The sequence below is a fragment of the Biomphalaria glabrata genome, chromosome 6 (genome assembly GCF_947242115.1).
Source record: "Biomphalaria glabrata chromosome 6, xgBioGlab47.1, whole genome shotgun sequence".
NCBI lineage: Eukaryota > Metazoa > Mollusca > Gastropoda > Planorbidae > Biomphalaria > Biomphalaria glabrata.
In genome coordinates, this window is record NC_074716.1 from 47,589,208 (window position 1) to 47,614,788 (window position 25,581).

General features: G+C 33.1%; 1 protein-coding gene across 1 annotated transcript; it reads right to left on the reverse strand.

Annotated features, from left to right (window-relative positions):
• Nucleotides 1-119: 119 nt before the first annotated feature.
• On the reverse strand, nucleotides 120-25,580 carry LOC106078459 (polyphosphoinositide phosphatase-like). Its single transcript, XM_056033555.1, has 23 exons — nucleotides 25,492-25,580; nucleotides 22,905-23,003; nucleotides 22,319-22,442; nucleotides 20,200-20,356; nucleotides 17,794-17,844; nucleotides 16,604-16,899; nucleotides 16,173-16,313; nucleotides 15,245-15,345; nucleotides 14,667-14,826; nucleotides 13,670-13,767; nucleotides 12,645-12,778; nucleotides 11,686-11,802; nucleotides 10,380-10,515; nucleotides 9,843-9,901; nucleotides 9,082-9,248; nucleotides 8,329-8,467; nucleotides 7,716-7,774; nucleotides 7,119-7,263; nucleotides 5,869-5,940; nucleotides 5,292-5,463; nucleotides 3,453-3,532; nucleotides 2,358-2,519; nucleotides 120-2,184 (listed from the first exon to the last, which is right to left on the reverse strand). Exons 1-23 carry the CDS (start codon nucleotides 25,549-25,551, stop codon nucleotides 2,007-2,009), a joined length of 2,907 nt encoding a protein of 968 aa, XP_055889530.1. The 5' UTR covers nucleotides 25,552-25,580; the 3' UTR covers nucleotides 120-2,006.
• Nucleotide 25,581: the final 1 nt, after the last annotated feature.

Below are 25,581 nucleotides of genomic sequence, written 5' to 3' on the forward strand. Positions count from 1 at the left end.
AACCTCATACATTATGTCACAAACACACTCATATCTGAATGCACTCACAAATTGTGGACTTTCTCAGTCAAACATCATATCCACCCTTGACTTTTATATCACAAAATATACAATCATCCTTGACTTCTATATCACAAAATATACAATCATAAGTCTAATATTATATCCACCTTTGACTTTTATATAACAAAATATACAATCATAACCGTATAATTTTTTCAGTACAGTTAAAAAAATTGCCTCTACCTAAGTTCTTCCCTTTTTGTCAAAGGACATGCAATATCAGTGGCTCTTCATATCAACATCAACTTTTTATGAAAAATATGTGTTTGTAGGTTGTATGAACTTTTTGTGACAAGAGTTCAATAACAGATAAGAATCTTCCCACAGTCTAAAATAGAGATACCCAAAATGTACCAATTTTTAACCTTATCAGTAAAAAGAACTTGAATTGCAATAGTGACAACATGTAGACATTTATATGCGTGAATATATAATCCTGGAAAATTCATGGATGAGTGGTAAAGTGCTTGGCTTCCAAACCAAGGGGCCTTGGGTTCAAATCCCAGTGAAGACCAAAAATTTTGAATTTCAGGATTTTTGGGGCCTTCTTAGTCCACCCAACTCTAATGGATAGGCCTACATGATAGTTGGGGAAAAGTAAAGGCAGTTGGTTGTTGTGCTGGCCCTAGTTAACCGGGGACTACATGAACAGATGGCCTTTACATCATCTGCCCTATAGATTAAATATATAATACCAACAGGTAGGTGACATGGTATTGATTGAAAGGAAAATCTTCCCATAATGAAATCCTATAGTGAAGTTTCAAGCAAACCAGTCCACAAATTATAAATATATACATATTCTTAGACTTTTCAACATTACAATATATATAATTGTATTAGGTTTAATTAATTGAACATTGATTTTATATAAATGCAACATACAAAAAAATTTAATACAAGGTAGAGAACAATACAAGTTTTTACAAACAATTTGAGATCAATCAGTTCATGTACAGAGTCACTTACCTGATTATTCTATTTAAATTGTAAAAAGCATAATCACATAATATAGTCGGTAAAAAATGCTCAGAGTGACTTGAGAGATCCACAAAACCCTGGACCAAAATAGACCAAAATTTTTACAGCAGAGGATGTGGACGTATTATATCACATTTGAACTTGGCTTGTCTTGGCTAACTATTAAGGGGGCTCGAGGTTCGACACCCGACTCGAGCAGAGTTATGTTTTCTGAGAGCCTAAAGGCAGCACGAAAAACCTTCTCCCAGATATCCCCCTCCCCCCACTGGTCCACAAATGAGATTGGACCATAGCGCTCTAAGTATATTATAAGCATGAAAATAGTGCTATATAAAAGCTATAATTATTATTAATATTGAGATCAAATAGCCAGCTGAAGCCCTTGAGCAGTATCCTTTTAACAACACAAAGGATAAGTGAAGTTCATACAGTTATTTTTTTATTTGGGTTTTTGACTCAGAAAAGCTTGGGACAACTCTTCTACATTGCTTCTCAGGCATACTAATGGTGGTAACCCTTGATTCTTCATTCTGGCCAGCTAGAACTTTGTTTGACAAACTTCCTCCTAAATATTTTTTAAGGGCGGTAACGCATGATTAGATTCTGTACCTTTAATTGAAACTCTCCTTCTTGTATTGAAAGATGAACAACACAAATCTCTTATAAGGTAGAAAGTTACATCCCTTAGCTTCTTAGAGAAAATGTTTTTAAGTATGGGTACTGAGCTAAATTTCTCTAGTGGCAGGATGATGAACAATATGATTCAGTTATTCATGTCATCAAAACTTGAAATTGTTGATGTCTGGTTGTGAATGTGGAGCTTTGTGATGTTGTGATGTCCAAGTGGAGCTTTGTGATGTCTGGATGTCCAAGTGGAGCTTTGTGATGTCTGGATGTCCAAGTGGAGCTTTGTGATGTCTGGATGCCCAAGTGGAGCCCATTTATGAAACAAAATATTTTCATCACAGGAACTTTTTGTTTACATACTTGATGTAGGCATGGCGGTCAGCATCAGACACAGCCCCTGCACCAAAGTGACCCCTCTGGACATAGGCAGTGTAGATGTCTTTAGATTGCTTGCTTACAGGAGGTGGTTCAACATAAAAGGTGCTATCTAGTTTAAATGCTGAGATTGGAAATCTGGAGAAAATAAAAAGGAAGAAAAAAAAAATATGCTTAGAAAGAACGTCACTTGGCGTTTTCATGTTGTGATCCTTTCCCAACATGTTAAAATAGTACGAAATAACTAGACCTATAGACCAATATTTCATTTTAAGGTCTTTGTACAAATAAAAGTAAAACTATGTTCTCACATGTCAATGCCAGGGGAGGCAACCATCTTTGGTTTTTCTCGAAGCGATAAATCACTACAATCTTCACTAAGAGATGATTCAATCTTGCTGCTCTCAAATAAAAAATCAGACCTGCGAAGGTTTGTCACAGAGCTGTTTTTTCCATTGCCTATGTCAACATATCTGTGAACAAGCATCCAGAAACATGACTTTTAATTGCCAAGATAAAATGTCTTCACTAATGACACATGACATAATATATAGTTTATTAGTAGCTAAGCTATGAGGTACAACATTCAGAAGTGAAAATCATTTACATAATTCATCCAGGTTAATCATGTTTCATTCTTCTGCAACAATAAGAGGAGCTAAGTTGTTTTACACGGATTTTTAAAATTTATTTCCTGAACCTTTGAAAGCTTTTTTTGGTAGAGAGTGATTTTCCAACCAATCAAAAATAATTGCTACTTGACCTAACTAGTTACTCAATTAGAGGTAGTTGACTTGTCTGTAATTTCTAAAAAAAATGTTTTATCTCCAATATTAAAGATTTTTACATAAATATCAATGTGTGTGTCACTCAGTTTATCAAGATTCTCATTTGATTCTAAGCAGCTTCCTCTCAAGTGTTGTCAATGATATTTGTGACTTTCATAAAAAAAAAAAAAAATAATAGTATAACATAAAGATTCTCTTTGTGTGTCTAATAATACAGCTTGTTTTGTGGGATTAGTAGCATAGCATTAGATTCACATTGTATCTGATTACTCAGCTGACTCTTCGCAATAAATCTCTTAAAACATTAGGTTATCTGGAATACAATTGACTTCAATGCTGCCATGGCTTTACTTTAAAAAAAAAATTGTTAGCTGCTCCGATAGACCTATGCTTCAATGAGACTATCCCCAGAATGGATTGCTAACAGTATAACAGAAAACAAAACAATGATGTGAGTGGCATCATCAAAGTAGAATCAAGAAAGTAATGTGCTGTATGATGAAACATGATCACATTAAAGTATTGAAACTAGTTTAGCAACATAGCTCACCTTACCAGTACATTATAGTACATTAGGCAAACATCGCAGACTGACCTTACAAATATGCATGCACTAACCTCTCATATATCTTCTGATCTCTTGCACTGGGCTCAGTTATCTCTGCATTGTACACTGTCTTCATAGAAGGGAACAGATCCTGAAACATAAAATTATATATTCACTTATTACATAACGTAAACGAATTCTGCTATCTGGGATCCACAATTAAAGATGACCTGTCTCTAGAAGAGGAGATAAAAAAACGCATAGGGGAGGCTGCCTCGACCTTCGCTAAACTCAGACCAAGAGTTTGGGAAAATCATAAGCTAACTACGGTGACCAAAATGGAAGTCTACAAGGCATGCATTATGAGTACACTGCTGTATGGCAGTGAATCATGGACCACCTACGCAAAGCAAGAGAGAAAACTGAACTCATTCCATTTGAGATGTCTCCGTAGGATCTTGAATGTCACATGGAAAGAAAAAGTGTGCAATACTGAGATCCTTGCGGGATCAGGTATTCCCAGCATCTTTACAGCCCTCAGACAACGCCGTTTGCACTGGCTTGGACATGTTCGCCGGATGGAGGTCAAGCGCATCCTGAAAGTCATCCTCTATGGTCAACTCCCGACTGGCACAAGAAAAACTGGTCGCCCCCAGCTCCGTTACATAAATGTAATAAAACATGACCTCAAATCAGTGAACATCAATACTGACTTTTGGGAAGACATAGTTCTAGACCGCAACAGATGGAGAGAGACAGTGACCAAGAAAGCTATGGACAGTGAAAGTACATGGGTCTCAGCTCAGGAAGAAAAACGTACAATCGGAAAAATGGCCAGCTCCTCTACCACCGAAGCAAAAGCGACCTTAACCTGCGCTATCTGTGGACAGGAGTGTCTCTCCGAAATAGGGCTCCACAGCCACATGAGGAAATGTGCTCTGAGATGAACCATAGTCGTTCTACGACTGAGGGAGGCCAATGAATATTACATAACATTATACAGAAGATTTTTCACACAATAACAGGGGGAAATATAAAACATTAATCTTGACATGATACGAGGATCAAGAACTTAAAAGGAGCAAAAGCAACCAAATTATTTTCTGGTAAATGTATTTGGAGACACTGTTTCATTAATCTATGTGTACATCACAAACACTGTAATAATTCACATAAAATATATGTAAAATATATGAAAATATGAACAATTGAATATTAAATTTTTTAAATAATATTATTCATAAAAGTCCATACCAACGATGATATCTTATTACTGTATAAAAACAATAATATAGGGACTGAGCAATATATTGCAATCATGATGGATATTCTTAAAATCTTTTAATAAAAGTGTTACCAATGAAAATGTTTTGTATTCAAATTTTAAATGGGGCTACAGCTAAATTTTTATTTTTTTTTTGCTCTTTCAGCTTCCATCTCAACCAATGTTCCCAAACAAGAATTATTACTTTTACAAAGCATATATCAACTCACTCTGTCTGTCTGGTACAATGTTTGTACACCTTATTTCTCCCACACCAATTCTAGGATCAAGTTGAAACTTTGCACAATCAATTTAAAAAATTACCAATTAGTCAATTAATTACTAATAATACATTTTTTGTATGATATCATCAAGGGAAAGTAATCTTTTCAGTATTCACAGATATGGGTAAGTATGTAGGGTTTCATTTCCTTAAATAAGAGAACATATTATTTCTCCCACACCCATTCTCGGATCAAGTTGAAACTTAAACAAATTATTTATTGTACTAACTTCTATATTCTTGAAAGAAATAGTTGTAAGTGATGAGTTCTTACAACTAAAAGAAGCTTTGCTTATTAAAAAGATTGATCTTTTATTTTGTTTGTTACAATTTGTATTGCACTGAAACTAAAATAAACCATACCTTAAAGGAGATGTAATTTTGTTCATCCTCTGAGCTGTGGTCACTGGAAGAATCTGACAACTGGACACACCCCTCCACGTCTGAGTCATCTGTTGTGTCTGAACTGCCCTCTGAGCCAAAAGATGTTGTGGAGGAAGTTGAATCTTTGCCAGAGACATTTGGGTTCGACTCTCTGAATAGTTAATAAATATAGAAATGTGTATCATGGTAATTTTGTTGAATCACTAGAGCTTTTGAATATGATCAGCAAGGTTAATTAACTCTTTCTCTCCTAACAGACGACACCAACGTTGATTTCACCAGAATGTGGTAAATAATTACGAAGAGAAAGAGTTAAAACCTTGAATACTGAGTAGTGCACATTTTGGTCAACAACTGACTTGTATATTGGAATATTAGATTTAAGAAGTATTATTATTTATTTGAATGTTTTTAATCTCAAGCATTTTGCTGGTTAAATGAAATAATTTTTCTTTTGTGATCTAAATAACAAAATACTGATACAGTGAAAGTACGTTTCCTTGTTTTATATATATATGACATGTTCAAATTAAGAGATAATGGCAGTTAGACTAACCTTTCATTTCTATCTGTTGAATGTCTGACAGAAAATGGACTGAAATCCAATGTATTTTTGGGCATAAGTTTTCTATGAATTAAAAAAAAAAGATCATTTAGTTACACTCAATGCACAGAACTATTAAATTACTTTTCATAAATCATTTTTCATTAACATATTCACCCAAAACATTCTCAAGACCAATAGAAAAAAAGAATATGTTGCATTTTATGTAGTATTGTTACTATTGTTCTGTTTTGGTGTTTTAGCTCCAGACTAACAAGCCCTTGTAGAAGCTTATGTACAAATCTTGAATAAAGCTTGAACTTCTTTCATAAACAATAAAAATTTGACTTGTATTATGAAATACTCACAGCTTTTAGCTTCAATGTAGAAATATATTAAAAGACCAAATACAAAAAAGACTTCAACTCATTTAAAGATAAGATAAGCAGATAAAATATACTGCTTTCACCATACAATAAAACACATGATTCCATATTGGACTCCCTCTCCTCTTTCATTGCCCTCTCTTACACACTCTCATGCATCAATCCTCCTAAAGATGTCCCCAAACACAAACACACATACTCATTAACAAAAATATATTTTTAACAATTACATCATGCATAGCACTACTCCACAGCTCATGGCTAAGAAATAAGCATTAGGTGCAATGTACTCAAATTAGTCTGATAATGCAATTAAAGTTTAGCAATGTTTAGACCCAGTGTTTCCCAAACTGTTTTCTGCGGAACCCTAGTGTTCCGCAAAGCCTAAACAGTTGTTCCATGAACTACTGGAATAATTAAATAGTGGGCCACCACTTGAATTAATCTCTCAAAAAATAATAAGCAAAGTGTTCTGCTAAATACTCAGAATGTGAGCTAAATACCTAGAATGGACGAAGTGTTCCATTAAGGAAAAAGTTTGGGAACCACTGCTTTGGACAGAATAAAAGTGTTATTTTTAGTTTACAATGTATTGAAATCTAATGGCTATTTTAAACATGCAAATGACTCTATAGCTTTCAAAAGAAGGCCAAATTAGATTTTTTTTTCAACATCAAGTGTTGTATAATTAGAGGAAATGTGCACACTACCCTGAAATGGAAGTTTTTAAAAACAATTCTAAACTATCTCTTCTTTCCCCCACCCAAGAAGTATCATTTTTAACCACATACTATGAAAGATTTGTACAGGTATTTCGTATGTTTGATAAAGTATAAACGTATAAAATGCTGAGATGATGAGCTTTGAAAGTCTTACCTGCTGGCCTGTGATAAATAAATCTGGTACATTTCATCGAATGAGCTCAGATCTGCTGGACGGTAATACTCATAGAAAGAGTCAACATGCTCATCTGTTGATGGGGCGACCATGGATAGGAAATGGGCCATTTTGGGTTTCATCACTGTTGGAAAAAAAAAGTATCTTGAATTGAATTGATCTATTATACAAATTTTGTAGCTGGTTTAAAAAAAGAGATAAGTGATAACAGAAGTGAACTGACCTATGTGTTTTTACAACAAGCACATGCAATATAGATATAAAAACTAACCACATTTATTAATTGATAAATTTAAAATAATTCTGTAAATCAAAGAAACAATATCTTTCTATTTGTTGAAACTGATTTTTTAAGTTCTAAAAGAAATGAGATGGTTTTTATATACTGCTTAAATGGTGGCTGTGTGACAAGCTTATGACTTTTCGGTTTACTGATATAAATTTTATTTATCTTCATGAACATACACACATTCAGATGTACAAGAGTGACTCAATAATAACTCAATTAATGTGGCATATAATGTTTAGTTAATTTTGGTACAACTCATACATGGACCTGATTTCTCCATTTCTTACCTTCTTCTTGTGGTAGTGGCAGACTTGCCCAAACATCTTTGTGCCACCATTGACAATAACTGAAACAATACAGACATAGAGGACCAGAAAATTTATAGATGTACATTAGCAACCAATTAGTTGGGGCAATGGAAGGCTTCAGGGATGAATGGACTACAGAATTATAAAGTATACAAACAAAACTCAATTTATTTCTTTTTCTTTTATTAGTTTAGTATGTTCTTTCAGTGTGGAAGAGGCAATGAAAGGCAGGCTGAAACTGAGGACTAAATGCCAACAGCCTAAACTGCATTACACATAAAGTAGTAGCCATTTTGTAAAATATCCTAGGTTGGGGCCATTTGAGGCTTGTCATTTCGATAGGTGCACATATTTATACTACTACCAAAGTAAACAATTAACTAGTGGCAGTTAAGCCCAAATGTGCACACAAAAGAATTAGGAGAAAGCCAGACATATGTTACCTCCATGGAGGGGCAGTTTAGGCAGGTTATTTCATTGAATGATACAAATATAAGTAAATGTAAAGGGCAGTTAAAGCAAGTTGTGTAGACTCCATCAAGCAATTAGGTATAACAAAAAATGTGGGCACTCAATTTTTGCTACAACTTACTGATTTCGTGTGAATGGGATCCCTACAGAAGCCTTATTGTGCAAGTAGCAATCAGTGAGGAGATCCCAAAGGTTAGGCTGACCCTCAGCAGGAACAAAGACTCCCAGGAACAAGTTGAAAGCTTGTTGCTTTTCAACATCTGTTGATTGGACAGTGAAACAATTCTATGAAACAAATAGATATGCCTAGACAAGCAGGCAACTAAAATGAGCTTTGAATGACACATTTTGATTACTTTAATGGTTTAGTAGTGTCATCAATAATTAACAATGAAAACTAAAATTTCTTTGTTTAAAAAGAAAAGAAAATTCTAAACTTTCCATACAAAAAAGATTCAGGGAAAATTAAACATAGGAAAAAAAACAACAGTTAAGTCCTTCTAAACATTATAAATACTTTTTAATGCAATGTTCCATGGCAGTTTGCCATTTTATACCATATATCAACAATTCAGTTTTATGTCTGTATGCCTGCCATGGTATTAAGTTGTGAAGATATATTAACTTAGTTCTGCAAATCTCAAGTTTACAGGAATAAATTATGGGTAAAAGAATGGTAGAGCAACAACTAGATAAAGACGTTGCAGTGTTTTTTATTTTGGCACCATAATACTAATATAAGCAATTAGCCTAAAAAAAAAAGTGAAAACTTGTTTCCTCTGCCCTACCTGCAACCAAGGAAATTTTGTTCGGAAACATTTCTCTCAATGATTAACAACAAACCGAAGGTACTTAAACAAAAACTGGGTCATACCTGAAAAGTTGTTGCTGTAGTAACGAGACAAGGTCTGCATGATGTCACGACTGTGTGACGTCCACCTGGCCACCTTTCTGTAGCCTTTTATTCTGTGCACCAGCTGACTCCCACCATATTGTAACGCTAGGGTGTCTCCATGATCTTCATACAGCTCCTCAAGCATTCTGGGAAATATCATGAATAGCACTACAGTTAAAATATGGACAAAGTTTGCAATCATATAATGTCATATGGTATGTTTTTGTTTCAATAGTAAAAATAATATGTAAATATTGTTAATGAATATTTTATTTATTGAATTTACTATGAGAGGAATAGGCATCTCATTATATTTCAATTTTAACATCTGATTCATTTTTTATAAAAACAAAATTTATGAAAATGCTACAAAATTTTTATCAAATTTCAAAACCAGTGCATAAGACCTGCAAAACAACTTTCTTAAGCAAATAATAAGCAAGTGATGAAGATTTTTTTATAAGGAAAGTAGTTGTACAAAACTGACCTAAATATATTATCAGATGTCAGGGCCAAGTGGTAAAAGAAAAAAAATTAGCCAAAGAGCCAAAGGTTATGGGTTTAAAATTTGGTGGAAACACTGATAAAAGCATATTACTGAGTCTACCCAGTTCAAATAAGTATCTATTGAGGAAGAAAATTTGGCAGGTCATTAACATGACAAACTCTGCTTCATTAGTCTACAATAGGTACTTAACTAATTGCTGCATGTATTTTTACTTTGGAAAAAACACTCTTACTTCACACAGTCGGTATCAAACTCCAGGTGTGGACTTTCCAGAACACCCAAAGCATACAGCTGAAATAAGAACAAAAAATAGTTTTAATATTTTACACACAAAAAAAAAATGAGAGAAAAATAGCATTATAAAGATAATTCATTCCAAAAATTCTATTAACAGACTCTTCTTTTTCCTGGTACTGTTTCATGAAGGAAGGTCTTAGTGAGTCCTGAGGACTTTGTGATATGGCCATAGAGTTAAAGCTTGCATTTCGTTACAGTAATTAGCAGGTCATCATGGGATCCAATGGCTTAAAGATCTATTTAAATCTTCCAGAATGACTACTTTACATATGGTTTTCCTTTTTATTAGGGAATCAACCTATTCTATGACAATTTTCAAAAATTAGACTCCCATAAAATTGCAACAGTTGTTTGTTTTTTGGCACAGCTGAAGTTTTAAAATTCTCTACTGTTTCTCTTGCCACTCAATAATAAAGCAATATTACTTAAACTACCAGAAAAAAAGTCCAAGAAAATTAGAACATGATTGTACCTGGTAGGCCAAGGCACTGCGCCCTAGAGCAAACTGTGCAGTGTTAGTTCTGTCCAGACAGTCAACACAATTGGTTCTGACAGCACCAGACTGCTTACAGCCCAAAGGACCCCAAACACCTTTCAGACTTTGCAGTCTTCAGAGAAATACAAAAAAAAAAAAATTCTGAGATGTCAATGGCAAAATGTACTTAAAGTCTCGAAATGCAAGGGGAAATTTTTTTTTAAAACTTGAATCAGTAGTAATGTATTCTAGTAAAGAAAACAAAGAAAACTAAACGTGAAAGGAAAGTCCTCAGTAAATATATGGACAAACACAAGACGCAAATGGACAAACAAAAGGCTCAAATGAATAGAGAATATAAACCAAGAACTATATGAATTGGGAAAATCAAAGAAGGAAGTTATTGAAACCTACAGACCATGGTTTCAAAGGATGAGATAGATAAACAAGGCGCAAGATAGAGATTATTATTATTATTATAGCTTTTATATAGCGCTACTTTCATGCCTATAGCATGCTCAGAGCGCTTTGGTCCAATCTCATATGTGGACCAGTGGGCGGGAGGGGGTATCTATAAGTTGGTTTTCCATGCTGCCTTTAGGCGCTCAGTAAACGCAACTCTGCCCGAGTCGGGTGTCGAACCTCGAGCCCCCTTCTAGGTAGCCAAGTCAAGCCAAGTTCAACCGCACTTAGCCTCTCGACCACGCTTCCCACGAGATAAAAAAGCTTGAAATTTTGACTTAGATGAAGAAAAAAAAAGATAAGTAAAAATGGTAGGAATGGAGAAGCAGGTTGATACAGAATGCTTGGGATGCGTGGTCGAGAAGCTTGAACTTGGCTTGGCTACTTATGAAGGGGGCTCGAGGTTCGACACTCAACAAGAGCAGAGTTGTGTTAAGTGAGTGCCTAAAGGCAGCACGGAAAAACCTTCTCCCAGATACTCCCTTCCCCCCACTGGTCCACAAATGAGATTGGACCATAGCACTATGAGCATACTATAAGCATGAAAGTAGCGCTATATAAAAGCTATAATTTATTTATTTATTTACAAAACTACAGAAATAAATGGATACCGGTAATGAAAAGAAATGGAATGACCTAAACGGTGCTAAAATATAATAAAAGTTAATAAACTTCATAATTTTGAGGATAAAAAGATGATTCAAATATTTCCTTTCAAGTGCTAAAATATATTTTAAAAAGTAACATATAAAAACAAATCAGCCGTGTAAAAAAAGGAATTTAACAAATATTTATGGAAAACATAAATAAGGTGAAAATATCAAACAACAAGTCAACTTACTGAGGGTCTATGAGCAAATACTGAGCCTGTGATGGCTGTACACTGAGAAAGAATCCTGTCTGCTTCATACAGTAACGAGCTATCCTGTTGAGTCGCAACATAACATCAGCATCTTTTCTGTGAACAAACATTTTGTTGACTGTCATTTCCAAACAAGTTGAATACTTTCAAAATAGTAACAGTAAAAAGAATATTCAAGAAAAATCTGATTAAATCAAAGACATCTGTATACATGTATTTGTATTTAAACTTTTATAAAATAAAAAAAAGAAATTTACATTAGGTCTTGTTAAACATTTCTAGTAAATTCTTCTAGTTTTGCTCCACAGCCCATAGAAAAAATATACTTATTACTTTAGAATGAAAGGTTCCACTTAGCTGACTTTTTTAAAACATATTTTCTTACTTATTTCAGGAACAACATTAATATAGAAAGATTTTGTTTTTATTCTTGTATATAAAATTTTCAATTGAATAGCTTATCAAAGAGGTACAGTTGAGTTACCCTTTCAGACCTTGTGATCTAATTTTAAAGGGCAGATGATGTAAATTTCACCATGGTTAACAAGGGTGTCATGTGGTCGGCACAATAACCAACTGCCTTTATTTTTCCCCAACTAATTTCAGGCAGCCATTAGAGTTGGGTGGACTCAGAAGTGCTCTAAGGACCTGAAAATTAAAAATCCCAGTCTTCATCAGGATTCAAACCCAAGACCTCTCCATTGAGAAGCCAAGTGATGTACCACTCATCTACCCCCAAACATGTACATTGCTACTAGTGTAATCCATCCATCAGAAAATCATTGAAGATGTACAGAAAACAATTATGACAAGGCAAAGTTCTTGACCAGAGAGACTGAAGTAGGCTACAGTTTTATTTTTTTTGGCTGCTATGCAGATCTTTTATTATAAAGTAGAGAAAGCCACATCACATGTAATCACAAATAGTTGCTATTCACCTCTTATTGACTCTGGCCATATCAAAGCCAATGTACTGGATACCATGTTCTTCAGGTAGGAACTGGTTCAGATAATCTATGGCCTTGATGAAGTCTTCACTCAAAATGCTCTCATGTCTTTTGTTTTCTCTGGTCTGGAAAACAATGGAAAATTAAAACATTAGCTGGGTAAAAAAATGTGCCATAGTGCTTGTGATAGCAGAAAAAGAAAGTATACAAAACACTGAACATGAGAATTCTAAAATATTATTATTTATTTAGATGAAAGGCTTTAAAAACTTAAAAAACCTGAAGACTTTAGAATGGAAAAAACTAAAAAAAATCAGAACCCTAAAATTTTGATTTTGAAAAAAACATTATAGGATAAATAAAAAAATGCTTTTTATTAAAATAATACTATTGCAAACTGGATGATATAAAAAAAAAATTAACTATTTTAATTTTGGAGCAAAAAACAGAAAACATTAGAATGAACATGGACTAAACAGAGTTTCTAAATACACAAAACAGATACAGAAGAGTTCCACTTTTTTTTAATATCTACAAGTCAGCATTGATAAACTAGCTAGGTTTTTAAGTTTTATCTTTAGCAGGCATCTCATGTAATAGTGGGCAGCCTTCAACAAAGCTGAAGATCCTAAAATAAGTACCAGGTACTTGTGAAATACCTAACAAAAGCAGCATGGAGAAATGTATACGATCACATAAAGAACAATGATAACAGTGAACTGGATAGTGCTTGACCAATAATTAGAAATGAACATGTTAAACCACTTATTACTGCCAGTAAGCTTAGTATATATATCTAGAGCAAAAGAAGATCAAGAACAAGATGCAGTTTGACAGCGTGAAAGCATTGCTACATTAAGAACATCTTGTACTTCAATAACAAAATATTAACTTATTTTGTAAATAAGGTAACAACCATCAAAGGTTATCTGCGTCTGTGTTTTAATGATTAGAAAATTATGGATGACTAATACAATCACCACAAAATACAATATCTTATCTTTTATTTTCTTTACCTTAACAAGGTTGAACACAATAATTGGTGCCCCATAACGACACAATAATTGGTTGAAATGCATGCCTGCTGCACTGTGGTAAGGATCTCTTTGGTCCACTGGGGATAATTAAATAATAAGAAAAACATAGAAAATACTTTTTTTTTTTTACAACAAAGCTTATACAAAATGTAATTGTAATTAAATAGACCTAGACCAACAGCAATAAATCTGTGCCATTAGAAATATTTTTTCTAAATGTTTTTGTTTAGCACTATTTCATGCATGTAGCTCTAACAATACGCTATGGTCCTATCACTTATCTGGACCAGTTGGGAAAATGAGGGGAAGGGGGGGGGGGGAGAAGAAAAATGGGGATACCTGGTTGAATTTTACCGTAATTGGTTTTTAAAACCATTTTTTAAAAAAGGGAACGACCTAAATTTGTTTAAATGTTTATTCTGATATGACTCTTTCAAGATTTAAAATGATATATTTGTCTCCACATCCAAAGGAGTTCCTAAATTTGATGATGGCCAAATAAAGATAATTGTTTTGGAAACAGAGAAATAAGACCAGTTTTATTGTATAAACTCATTTCAGTTATTCATTCTTAGGTTAAAAAACAACTTTAATCATGTAATAAATATTTCCATTTCTCTTTATAAATATTAATTAAAATGAAGATGTGTTTAATTTTTTCCTTGTTTATTTAAAAAAAAAAATATTTAACATTTTGGATCAATTAAAAGATGTGAAATTTAAACAAAATTAAAGTGTGGATCAACTATAAAATAAACTTTAATACCTTTTATACCCAATGGTAAATAATCAGCTCTCAACAGTAAAAAAAAATAAAAATAACTATCAATAAAAAATTACAAAAGATTCTAAATTATTTTCTTAAAACTAGAAATCAGCTATGATGTAGTAAACAGCATTTTGTTTTCTCTCATTCACAAATGTAAACAAAAAAATAAATTTAGCTTATACTTTGCAAGCACAAAACAAAACTTACAGGAAATGGGTGGCTTGACCATCTTGGAGATGTCTTGCGACCAAAAGAGGGGGACTGACCCACGATGCTGGACATAGGAAGTGACCTTACCATGACCCAGAAATGTGACTGAAGTGTCTTGAACAATTTGTTCAGTCTCTATTTCATTGGCTACATATCCCTGCAGGATTAAAAACATAGACACTATTAAAAACATAGACAATATTAAAAACAGACACTATTAAAAACATAGACATTATTAACTCTTTCTCTCCGTAATTTTTTTTCTCTCCATATTTTGACAGTATTCTTCAGTTGGCTCATTACTATTTCACTCCCCTGTTATGATTAAGCTTCAATAACTTTGTCGTTTGTTATCTGAAAATGTTTTATTTGGTATAGAATTTCATATAACACAAAATAAAGTTTATAAAGATAAACCTTAATTTAAATTAATGAAGTCAAATCAACAACGGTATCATCAGTTAGGGGAGAAAGAGTTAAAAACATAGACATTATTTACAATAATAACAGCTGTTAATGATAGAAGAAAACATTTAACGAAAGAATGAATAAAAAAGAATTAACATTATAGTAACCTCATGGTTAGCTCCCCTTTTCAGAAACCTGGTGCCAGCATACTGGTTTGACCTTCGGCCAATTAGTGTGAGGTAGAAGGACTTGCCAAATACACAGATATCTTAGAACACTGTTATGGACAAAACTAGTGCAAAATTGAAAGAAACTTTTAAAGTGTTAAATCACGAGTCTGTTAAAGCCAACTCATCTTTCTATATAATACAAAAGAGAAGTTCCACCTTTTAGACCTTGTGGTCTATAGGGCAGATGATATATAGGTCATCTGTTTCTGTGGCCTACGGTTAAGGAGTGTCATGTGGCCAGCACAATGACAGACTGCCTTTACTTTTCCCCAACTAATGTCAGGTAACCATTAGAGCTGGGTGGACTCAGAGGCGCCCAAAGATCCGGAAATAAAAATTCCATTCTTCTCAAGGAGTTTTATTAACAAACATTTTCATTTTACATTAATTATACTGTTACTGCTATATAATGCCTAATTTCTATCAAAGTATATTTAACAATATATTGAAGCTTTTTTTTTTATGACATATTGCTTGCATTTTATTTTATAAAATTCACTTTTATTGACAATATTTAGTTTTTTTAAAGTCTGTCAAAAACATATACAAGTTAACATTGACTGATTCATTCCTTTACATTTTTTAAAAATTGAATTTGTATTGCATGTCTTTCACACTTATAGCTTTTACTTAGTCTTCTCTGGACCAATCTCTTTTATGGACGTGGGGTTAAGAGGTACCTGTGAGAAGGTTTCTATGCCAATTTAAGCTCCCTTGATAGGCAGCCAAGCAGTTTATGCCACTCAAAAAAGTTCAAGTTCCTTTTTTTGCAGTTGTAATAAGGCAAACAATTATCAAAGCCCATTCACAACCTCTAAAAGCGTCAAGTTCACAGAATACGTTTATGAGTGAAAATCAAGGATGCTGCTTTGTCCGATGAATCCATGGATAATGTACAGAATCCAATCTGAGTGCACATGACCTTCAAACCCCTTCAGAAGATGATTATTCCAAACGTATTTCCTGCAAGGTGCATTTTTTACTCCGCAGACAACTGGTCCTGGAACTTATTTGATGGTAATGATGAGTAACAACAAAAAATGGTTATTAAATACTGAATACAATTTTTTTTTTAATATTTATAAAAAAAATTTACAAAAAATTTACTTCTATAGCATCAATAAAAAATGAGATACCAACAGTATCAAAGCGTAAAATATACTGAAGAAATAAGCCTTCAAATATATTTTTTTTTTAAATGAATGAGCTTTTTTTTTCAGTAACAAAGTTTTAAAACCATAAATGTGTTAGTAAAGTATTGAATCTATTTGAGTTATGATGCTTTCTAAATTATACCTGACTTTGTTTCTTTTTCCTGCGCTTGCACCTCTGGGATGGTTTGCGCTGCTTCAGGTGTATGATTCATGTCTGTGAACTCCTCAACAGACATCTCAAGCTTCTCTGTCTCCTTGGAGGCTGTGCTGGATGGTGTGCTGTCTGCTGGCTCATCATCCCAGAGTGACTGCCCCTTTGATGAAGTTCTCTTGCTTGGAAGATGTGGAACTGAGGGCTGGCTTGACTTGTGAGGTCCAGAAGCTCCATGCACAGGGGTCATGTTGAACTGCAGTGTGTGTGTTAGATCATAACTGTAGCTGTGAACCATCAATAATTACTTCAGTAGTTATAAAAGTAATTGATAATTTAAAAAAAAATATTTTATTCAGTCTAAATGACACAGAATTCCCTAATGGTAATTTGTAAAATTTACTTGCAGTTGATTTTCATGTTTCGATTTGTATTGCTAAGCAAGCTACTCATTTTCCAAAATTTAATTATATTGTTTAGCAGCACAAAAGATTTTTCATGTCTTTATTTAACGATCTGGCTGCTTAACAAATAGAATACCCATAAGTTTGAGAAGTAAATAAAAATGAATATGGAAATGGGCGTGTATATCACATACGACACATGCTACAGATTGGTAAAAACTTTTTGAAACAACAGAAATGAATATAGCTTGATAATTTTCTTTCAAATTGAATCACTCCAACATTTGAGAAAAATAAAGCCAACAACTTCATGTCTATTTTTTTTCTGTTATAAGATTTCCAGGATTAAAATTCACACTGCTTCTTATACGAAATTTCCTTTTAGACCTTGTGATCTAAAGGGCAAATGATGTTTAAGTCTTCTGTATCTATGACACAGGGTTCATGAGGGTGTAATGTGGCCAACACAATGACCAACCACCTATACTTTTCCTTTACTAATGTCAGGTACCCATTAGAGCTGGGTGGACACAGAGTATCCCGAAATTGAAAATCCCAGTTTTCAGCAGGATTCAAATCCATGACCCCCAGTTGGGAAGCTAAGTACTTTACCACTCAGCTTCTTATGCTATGCTAAAATGTTATGAAGTAATTTTTGTTACATAAACGAACGGTATTTACATTACTATTACCTCTACAATTTACACTCAATAAAAGAAAAAAAAGTTTGCAAAATCGAGTCATTTAAAAAAACAACACATTTTAGTCAATTCCTACCTAAAGTAAAAATTACTTGAAAAATCCACAGTTTGAAACATCTTAACATATCTGAAATTAAATAAATATTTGGATTAAAAAAAGAAGTCAACAAAGATAAGCTAGTCTTTAAAAATAGTGTCTGTCTTTATATAGTGAACACATACTGTTTCATTCAATGGGTCTTTAGAGTTAGAAAATCATTGTCATGGTCATTCAATAGTATGAAATAGGTGCCAAAGCTTAACAGACTTTTTTAAAGTGTCTTTCAGTTGTATGTTTGAAGATGTTTGAAGGTATGTTTTTACAAAGCTTATATTAACTCTGTCTGTCTGTCTGATAAAAAGTGTGTACACGTTATTTCTCCCACATCCATTCTCTGATCAACTGAAACTTTGCACAATTATTCATTGACATAGACAAGACATAAAATACTAATAAAAAAAAAGCAACTAATAAGGCAATTAATTACTGGTAATTCATTATTTTGTTTTCTATAAGGGAAACTAATACTTCAGTGTTCAGGAATTGGCTAAATTTGTTGGGTTTAGCCCCCTTAAATAATTGTTACTGCTGTTTCTCCAATACACATTCTCTGATCTACTTGATAATTTAAACAATTAATTATGTACCTAACAAAATATGAATCAATAAACAAATACTCAATTAGTCAATTAATTATTAGTAATTGATTATTTTGAATAAGGGAAAAAGCTTTAACATTATTGGTAGATATAGTTTTATGGATGGAGTTCTTCCCCTTAGATAAGCTTTGATTTTTAAAAAAAAGAATTTTTTATATTTTGTTTGTTAAAATTATACTACAGTGTTCTCTTACCTACCAAATTTTAAAAGCAAATTTATAAGAACAAAGTGTTTCTAAACAGCTTCATCCAGGTACTTTTTTAAAAATAGCTTTTCTATAGCAAATCTTTCAAGCTCAGTGTGCTATGGTCCAAGCTCTTTAGTGGGTAGTGAAGAGAGAGGTATCTGGGGGAAGGTTTCTGAGCTGCTTTTAGACGCTCAGCAAACACAACTCTACTTGAGTCGAGATTCGAACTTGTTAGGTGGCCAAGCTGTAACCAAGCGGTTTGGGCCTTGCCACACTTATACTTAAAGGGTAACTCCGATGGTTTTGACAATTTTTGATATAATATGTGTTTTGATTTATAGATAATGAATATATTATTCTTTTTTTTTTATTTGCAAGAATAACTTAGTAATTGATGTTTTTGTGACATAATTTTTCTGCGCATCCAAAACAGTCAGATTTTCACTGAATTTCTATGTGACGTCACGACGGTGCACTCAAATCCTATTGATACTCATTGATAGGGAGGCAAAAAGAAATTATCTTTGATAAAAAAAAATTTTCGTTATTACAACATTAAAATACTTTAAAAGAAATTTCTAATGGTGTATAAATTATGACTGTATGTTTGACCGTAATAAAATTATGATTTTTTTGTGCTGTTTCGACCTAACATCGGTTGACATGGAAAAAGTGATGAGAGAGCTTGACGCTGGCTCAGCCGGCGAGACACACCCCCAAGGTCAAAAGTTAAAAAGTTGGAATTGAGTTTCGTAGACGATAGATCTACTTATTAAATAAGAAATTTAATAGTAGATCTAGTATTCGTAGTAAATTTCTAGCTCACAAATCTGATTTCATTTATATTTATGAACTTCAGTTGTTTAAAATGTCTCAGTAGTATCATTAATTGAATTCTTTGGCCTGGAAATCCAATGTATTGTTGGTACTGCACCTGGTATTAACTTCAATTTTTTTTTTAAATCCCATTTCCACAGCAATGAAGTTGCTGAAACAGCTTCTCTCAAAATGGTTTGAGCACAAACAGGAATTAGCTAATGCCTTTGTAAAATATTTGCTCTTCAGGCGAAAAATTTTCCCTTTAAAACTTCATCTCTTGGAAACAAATGAAAAGAGACACTAATTTCTGTATCAGCATACTTGCTGATTTTATCTTTGTGATTGGAACTACTGCAACAAGCTGAAGAACAATATTTAATTTTCTTTAAGTAGAAATAGAGGTTTATAAACAATGACCGATTATAAATCAACGTGGAGACTAGATCTAGCTGTGAAGCGTAACAATAAATGCGATCCGATAGGTCTAGATCTAGACTAGAGAGTTTAGGTCTAGATCTATATTTAGCCAGCACCTTCGTGACGTCACGTTTTTAAAAACTAAAAACATCTCGCAGAATCCCGTTTTTTGGGGGGCGTGGAGAATTTTCTGTCTAATTTATTAAATATAAAATTTTCCGAGCATTTAAATAAAAAATGATATAATGTTTACTATTACAACTTTTTACGCAGAATTTAAATATGTCAATAACTAAAATTTGAAAAACTATCGGAGTTTCCCTTTAAGAGGAGTAAATCTTTGGACAAACAATACTTACCTGCTCTCATCAGGGTGAGTGTATCTCACACTGTCATTGGGAATGTACAGCATGGATGTGTCCTCAATCTTGTAAATAATGTGAGAGCCAATGACAGCCGCCTTCTTTCTCTTAGTGATCAATATCATGTAGTAGCCTTCTAGGAATCTGACAAAACCTTTTAAAAAAAAATTAACAAAAAGTTATTTCATCATCATCATATGTCCCTTGACATTTGTCGTAGGGGTGCTGTAACAGTTTGTGTAACCAAATCTGTCCACTTTTCCCGGAAAGCAGCTGTTCTTAGAAGGATATCTAGAGAGAGTCCATTCCATCTATTATGTTGTCCAGCCAGCTTTTCTTTGTAGGACCATTTCTTTGTGCTCCCTACACTGTGTCTTGAAGGGTGATTTTTGACAATTAGTCAAGCCTTTCAATATGATCAAACCAGCTCAGCTTTCATTTCTTCACAGCATTGAGGAGTTTCTCCTTTTGCCAGCCAGAGTGTTGACTTGTAAAGTATAAACTCATTTGTTTTCTTTTCCTGGTATCTGATACCCAGCATTTTTCTGTAGCCTTTACTTTCAAAGGCTTGGATTCTTTTTTCAGCCTCAGCATGCAATGTCCAACTTTCACAACCATAGCACAGAGATTAAAAACCAAGAATACAGTTTTAGTTTAACTTAGAAGCTGATGTTATTCTTCCAGAAATTTATCACAGTTTGCTCATGACACATACATATATTAGACATAAATGAACAGCAGCACCAGGGACCAAGTTTTTAAGAGAGAAAGTAGTGAATTAAAATGCTACAAAAATAAGGGAATGTGCCGACCGAGGCTTGAACCTGAGACTTTGGATTTGACACCGCCTTGGGATAACGCACTAAGCGAACTTAACCTTTAGACCATTTGTTGCAGCACCTAGCTTCAACTCTATGTTTGCTCATGACAGCAGACATCAAGTTTACACATGTTTTTATTTCTTTTATTGATCCTCCATCTCTTCTTACATTTGACTTCTTCTTGTGTTGGGCGATTCAACTATATGCAACATCTTGTACTATTTCCACCATAAACTAGCATACAACTTTTTTCTGCACTGATATCAATGCCAACTGCTCTAGCTGCAGCATCCAGTTTTGAAGTACCTGGTCTAACTTTAACTTAATGAGGTCTATATCATCTGCAAACCTGAGATTGGAAATAGGGCGCCCTTTTTTTTTGTCAAGCTAGGAGAAAATCCTTTTAGAGTTTCCATCATAATATGTTCTAAAAATATGTTTAAAGAGCTGGAGAGAGAATGCATCCTTGCTGAACTCTTACGGATGTCGTAAAACTTTCTCCAATTTGGTTGTTCAGAAGTACTGAGCAGTTTGCATTTTGGTATAGAGCTTTGAAAACATTGATATTGTTTTGTTTTTTATCTATGTTGAACTGCCTCATCATTTGCCACATGCCATTACGCCAAAGTCCTCAAAAAAGTTTGTAACGCTATTTACTAGTAAAAAAAAAAAAAGTAGCTAATAAAGGTCAAAAGAATACATCAAATATCCCCTCAAGATCTAGAGATCAATGAAACAGATAAGGTAAAACTCATTTGTTTTTTCGACTTAAGTTAATTATAGTATCATGCAGCCATCACAATAACAAACTAGCTATACATGAAGAATGTTATTAAAGACCTATTAAGGATTCAAACTTGAAATCATTTGATTATCAAACTATAGCTATTATCTGTTTTGGAACTACACCATTTGATCACAAAAAGAAAAGCCTGCTTAAACTTTTATTTACTTAATAAAATTAGAATAAATACAAGATTGTATAAGCTAGTTTAAGGACCACATCACAAATGAAGATTGGACCACACAATGACCTGCTAACTATTGTAAAAAAAAACTTTTTGGCCATATAAGGTCTTCGTGGCTTTCAATGACCTTCCTTTAAGGAACAGTACCATGAAAAAAAGAAGAAGAGGGAGACAGAGTAACGCAAACCTTCAAAAACATTTGTAAAATGTATGTCAAGTTGAGGTATCATTGATTATTATGAAACCAATCCTTCGCAAAAAAAAAAAAAAAAAAAAAAAAAAAAAAAAAAATATAATGTATAAATATAAATGCCAACTATTACATACCTGCAAGGCCAAAAGCCGAAATATTTTTGGCTAGACCATTACTTCCTGAGCCTTGCTTTTTTGTTTTATTCCCACCATCTATCATGGACAATACACTGCGTATCTCATTGCGATTGTATTCTACCTAAATTACAAATAAAGTACACTATTATACGTCTGAACTTGATATTTTTTCCAGTCCAAAAAAAAATATTTAAAAATAAAAAATTAATATTTTATTACTAAGGGAATAGTAATAAAGATTTAACACTTCTATATTAGAATATTAACAATATTATGGGTACTTGGTTAAAATGATAAAAATAATTGAAATGAAATAAGATACAGTTATAATTCGTTTTTTTAAAAAGATTTTCATAAAATAAAAAAAATAATTTAATAAAAAAAGGTACTAGAAAAAAGAAAAAAAATTCTGACTTTCAACATTAGAATACTATTCAAAAATTAAGAAAATAAATACTAGCTCATTTATCACATAGAAAACTTGTATATAATATTTATGTGGGCTAACAGCACAAGGATGGAAACAAGATTAGATGGACACAATGTTCTTTCTTGTAAGAAAATAATTAAAGAAAATTTAGACCTTGTCGTCATGGATGACCAGTTCTTTAGGTTCAGTCCGATCTATTTTGAGAACCCTGAAGCGAGTTTCTGTTTTATTTGATCCAACAATGTAATATCTCTGCAAATATAGAAAAAAAAAATAATAATATGAAAATTTACTTCTCAAATAAATTTTTACTAAGTGTACATGAAAATATTTTGTTTGTTCATTTTACATATTTTTGTCATTCCTTCAAAATTGAAGGAATAAACTTCTTTATTGCCCAAACCTTTCATAGGGTGGCGAATGGGTGAAGGGCTGAGTGTTTCAAACCCTGGACCATTGAGGTGACAGTCTGGAGCATATACCACGTGAGCAATAAGCTATGACTGGGGATAGGGTGTGTGAGTATAATGTAAAACCCAAGATTTCAGGTCCAAGTTTGATCAATAACATCTTTTATTCCAGGCTAAAGCCTTAAGTGTTTCCTGGTTACAAATAAAAGGCTTCAAGGTAGGTCATTGTGCTGGTCGCATTTCAATCAAACAAACTTCAGGCTATAATTTAACTTTACCAAAAAAATCAAAAGAGAACATTCACCCTAATTCTAAATGGGGATAGAAGCAGTTAAGTTTTAACTTCAAAGCCTGCATAAAATTAAAATAAATAATAAAGAGTAATTTATTTATTCTGAACATTACATGAATCTGAACAATTCGCTGTCTTTGTGGTCATTACATCTTAATTTTGATATTTAATATTAAACTAATTTTAACTAGGGTAGGCATGTTAGGGCCTAGAGCACTGTTATGTATAATGTGCATTTCCATTTTCCAATTATTCTGACCCAATTTCCTTCTATTTTTATTATTTAGCTGTCTTTTTATGTAAGAAAAAAGAATTTCAAATTTGTAAGCCAGTTTTTTTTTACCCATGTTAAGTCTGATTGAAAATATGCTTCCAAGTTTTCAATTAGATTACAATCTGCGAAACATAGACCTAAGTGTCCTAAGTTAGCCTAATTCTAAGACTTAAGACTTAGATTTAGTTAGATTAGTTAGATCTAGTTACTTAGTTATTGGTTAGTTCACTTAGACTACCATCACCGTCGGTAGACCCTTAACCTGTTTCAGTTTGGAATACATTTTTTTGGTGTTCCCCTATATATAGTAGCTTCTTATATTAGGCACAGCTCATCGAATTCTCCTTTAAGAAACATGTCACTTTTTGTGTGTATTAATAATTTGTTTTTATGTTTGGAGCTAAAAACAATGTTTCGGGACAGTGCATGTCCAATTTTAGATAAGTTCCTGTATTTTTGTTCCGCTTTTCCAAAGCAGATGGCAGTTTTTTAGATTCTCTGTAACCAAGTATGTAAAGCTATTGTTTTAACCTCCCCTGGCAATTCATACCCATATAAGGGATGAAGGCTATATTATTAGCATGTTTGATCGTAGGCTGGTGGATATATCAAAATAAGCTTCCAAATATCTTTAGAAAGACATTCCAATCACATTTATACCGTTAGCTGTTAAATAAAATTAAAAAAGGGGGTGTCCAAACAAATAATAATGAATTCAGCTCATTCTCCTATAATGCACAAGGCAAAATCGTAATAAGAAATATTAATGGGATTAATAAATCTATGATTTTTTCAATGAAATGAAAAAAATGACCTAGATCGAGATATCTAGAATATATAATTTATGAATGAAAGAAAAAGTGCAGGCTGCTAATTTGAAGCCAGAGACCATGCCCACTGCAGGTGATCACGCCAAGCGAGCGCTGGTGGTGAGGAGAGGTATACACTAAGCATGTAGTGTCACAACCTATCATACAGGCAGTGGAGGGAAGGGGGAGAGAGTCATGAAAAGAATTATAAGCATATATGGGAGGGAGGGGATGTTAAGGTGTAACAAAACGAACATCCAAAATATAAAAAGAAGAGGGTCCTTGGATGGGAATTAAAAGAAAGAGACAGAGAATACATGTAGCCTAGTTGAAAATATCCTGTTTATTAAATTATAATAATTAATTTATAGATCTATAATTTATATAGATTTATTTCTGTCTGTTTCTACACATAGATTATATAGGTAGGCATATATAAATAAATAAACTATAAAAGATATATATATATATAAATAGAGAGAGAGCCAATATACTATAAATACATATTGCAGAAGTGAATCTACTTCTTTTAATGCAATCTAAATAATTTTTAATTAACACAGATATAATTTATTAGATAACATAGGACATAGTGGTGTTTCTTAACGGTGCTCGATGAAGCCACTAAAACTAAAGGAGAAAGCACAAAAACTGCGTTTATTATAGGAGCATGAAGTGACCTGATTTATTTTAAAATAAAATCTTGACTATGAGTGGTAATTCAAAGAATCACAAATCACAGCTATTTTTATAGTCCTTTAGTTGCAGAATAAGAATCTCAATCTGCTTTCAGTTTTTTGTAAGTTAAACTTAAACCGTCACCAAATAAAAAAATAAAATAAAAATTTGACCTAGTTCCCGAATACGGTGTGCCTTATATAAGAATCTACTATATACATAGACTATATGCATAGATTTCTATAATCATAATAATGTGTATAAAAAGTTAACAAACCGCTTTAGTTTCATACAGAACCAGCTTTTGGATCCATGTTATGAGTGGTACCTCCTCCATGTTTACATAAATCTAGTCTAAAAGACTTTT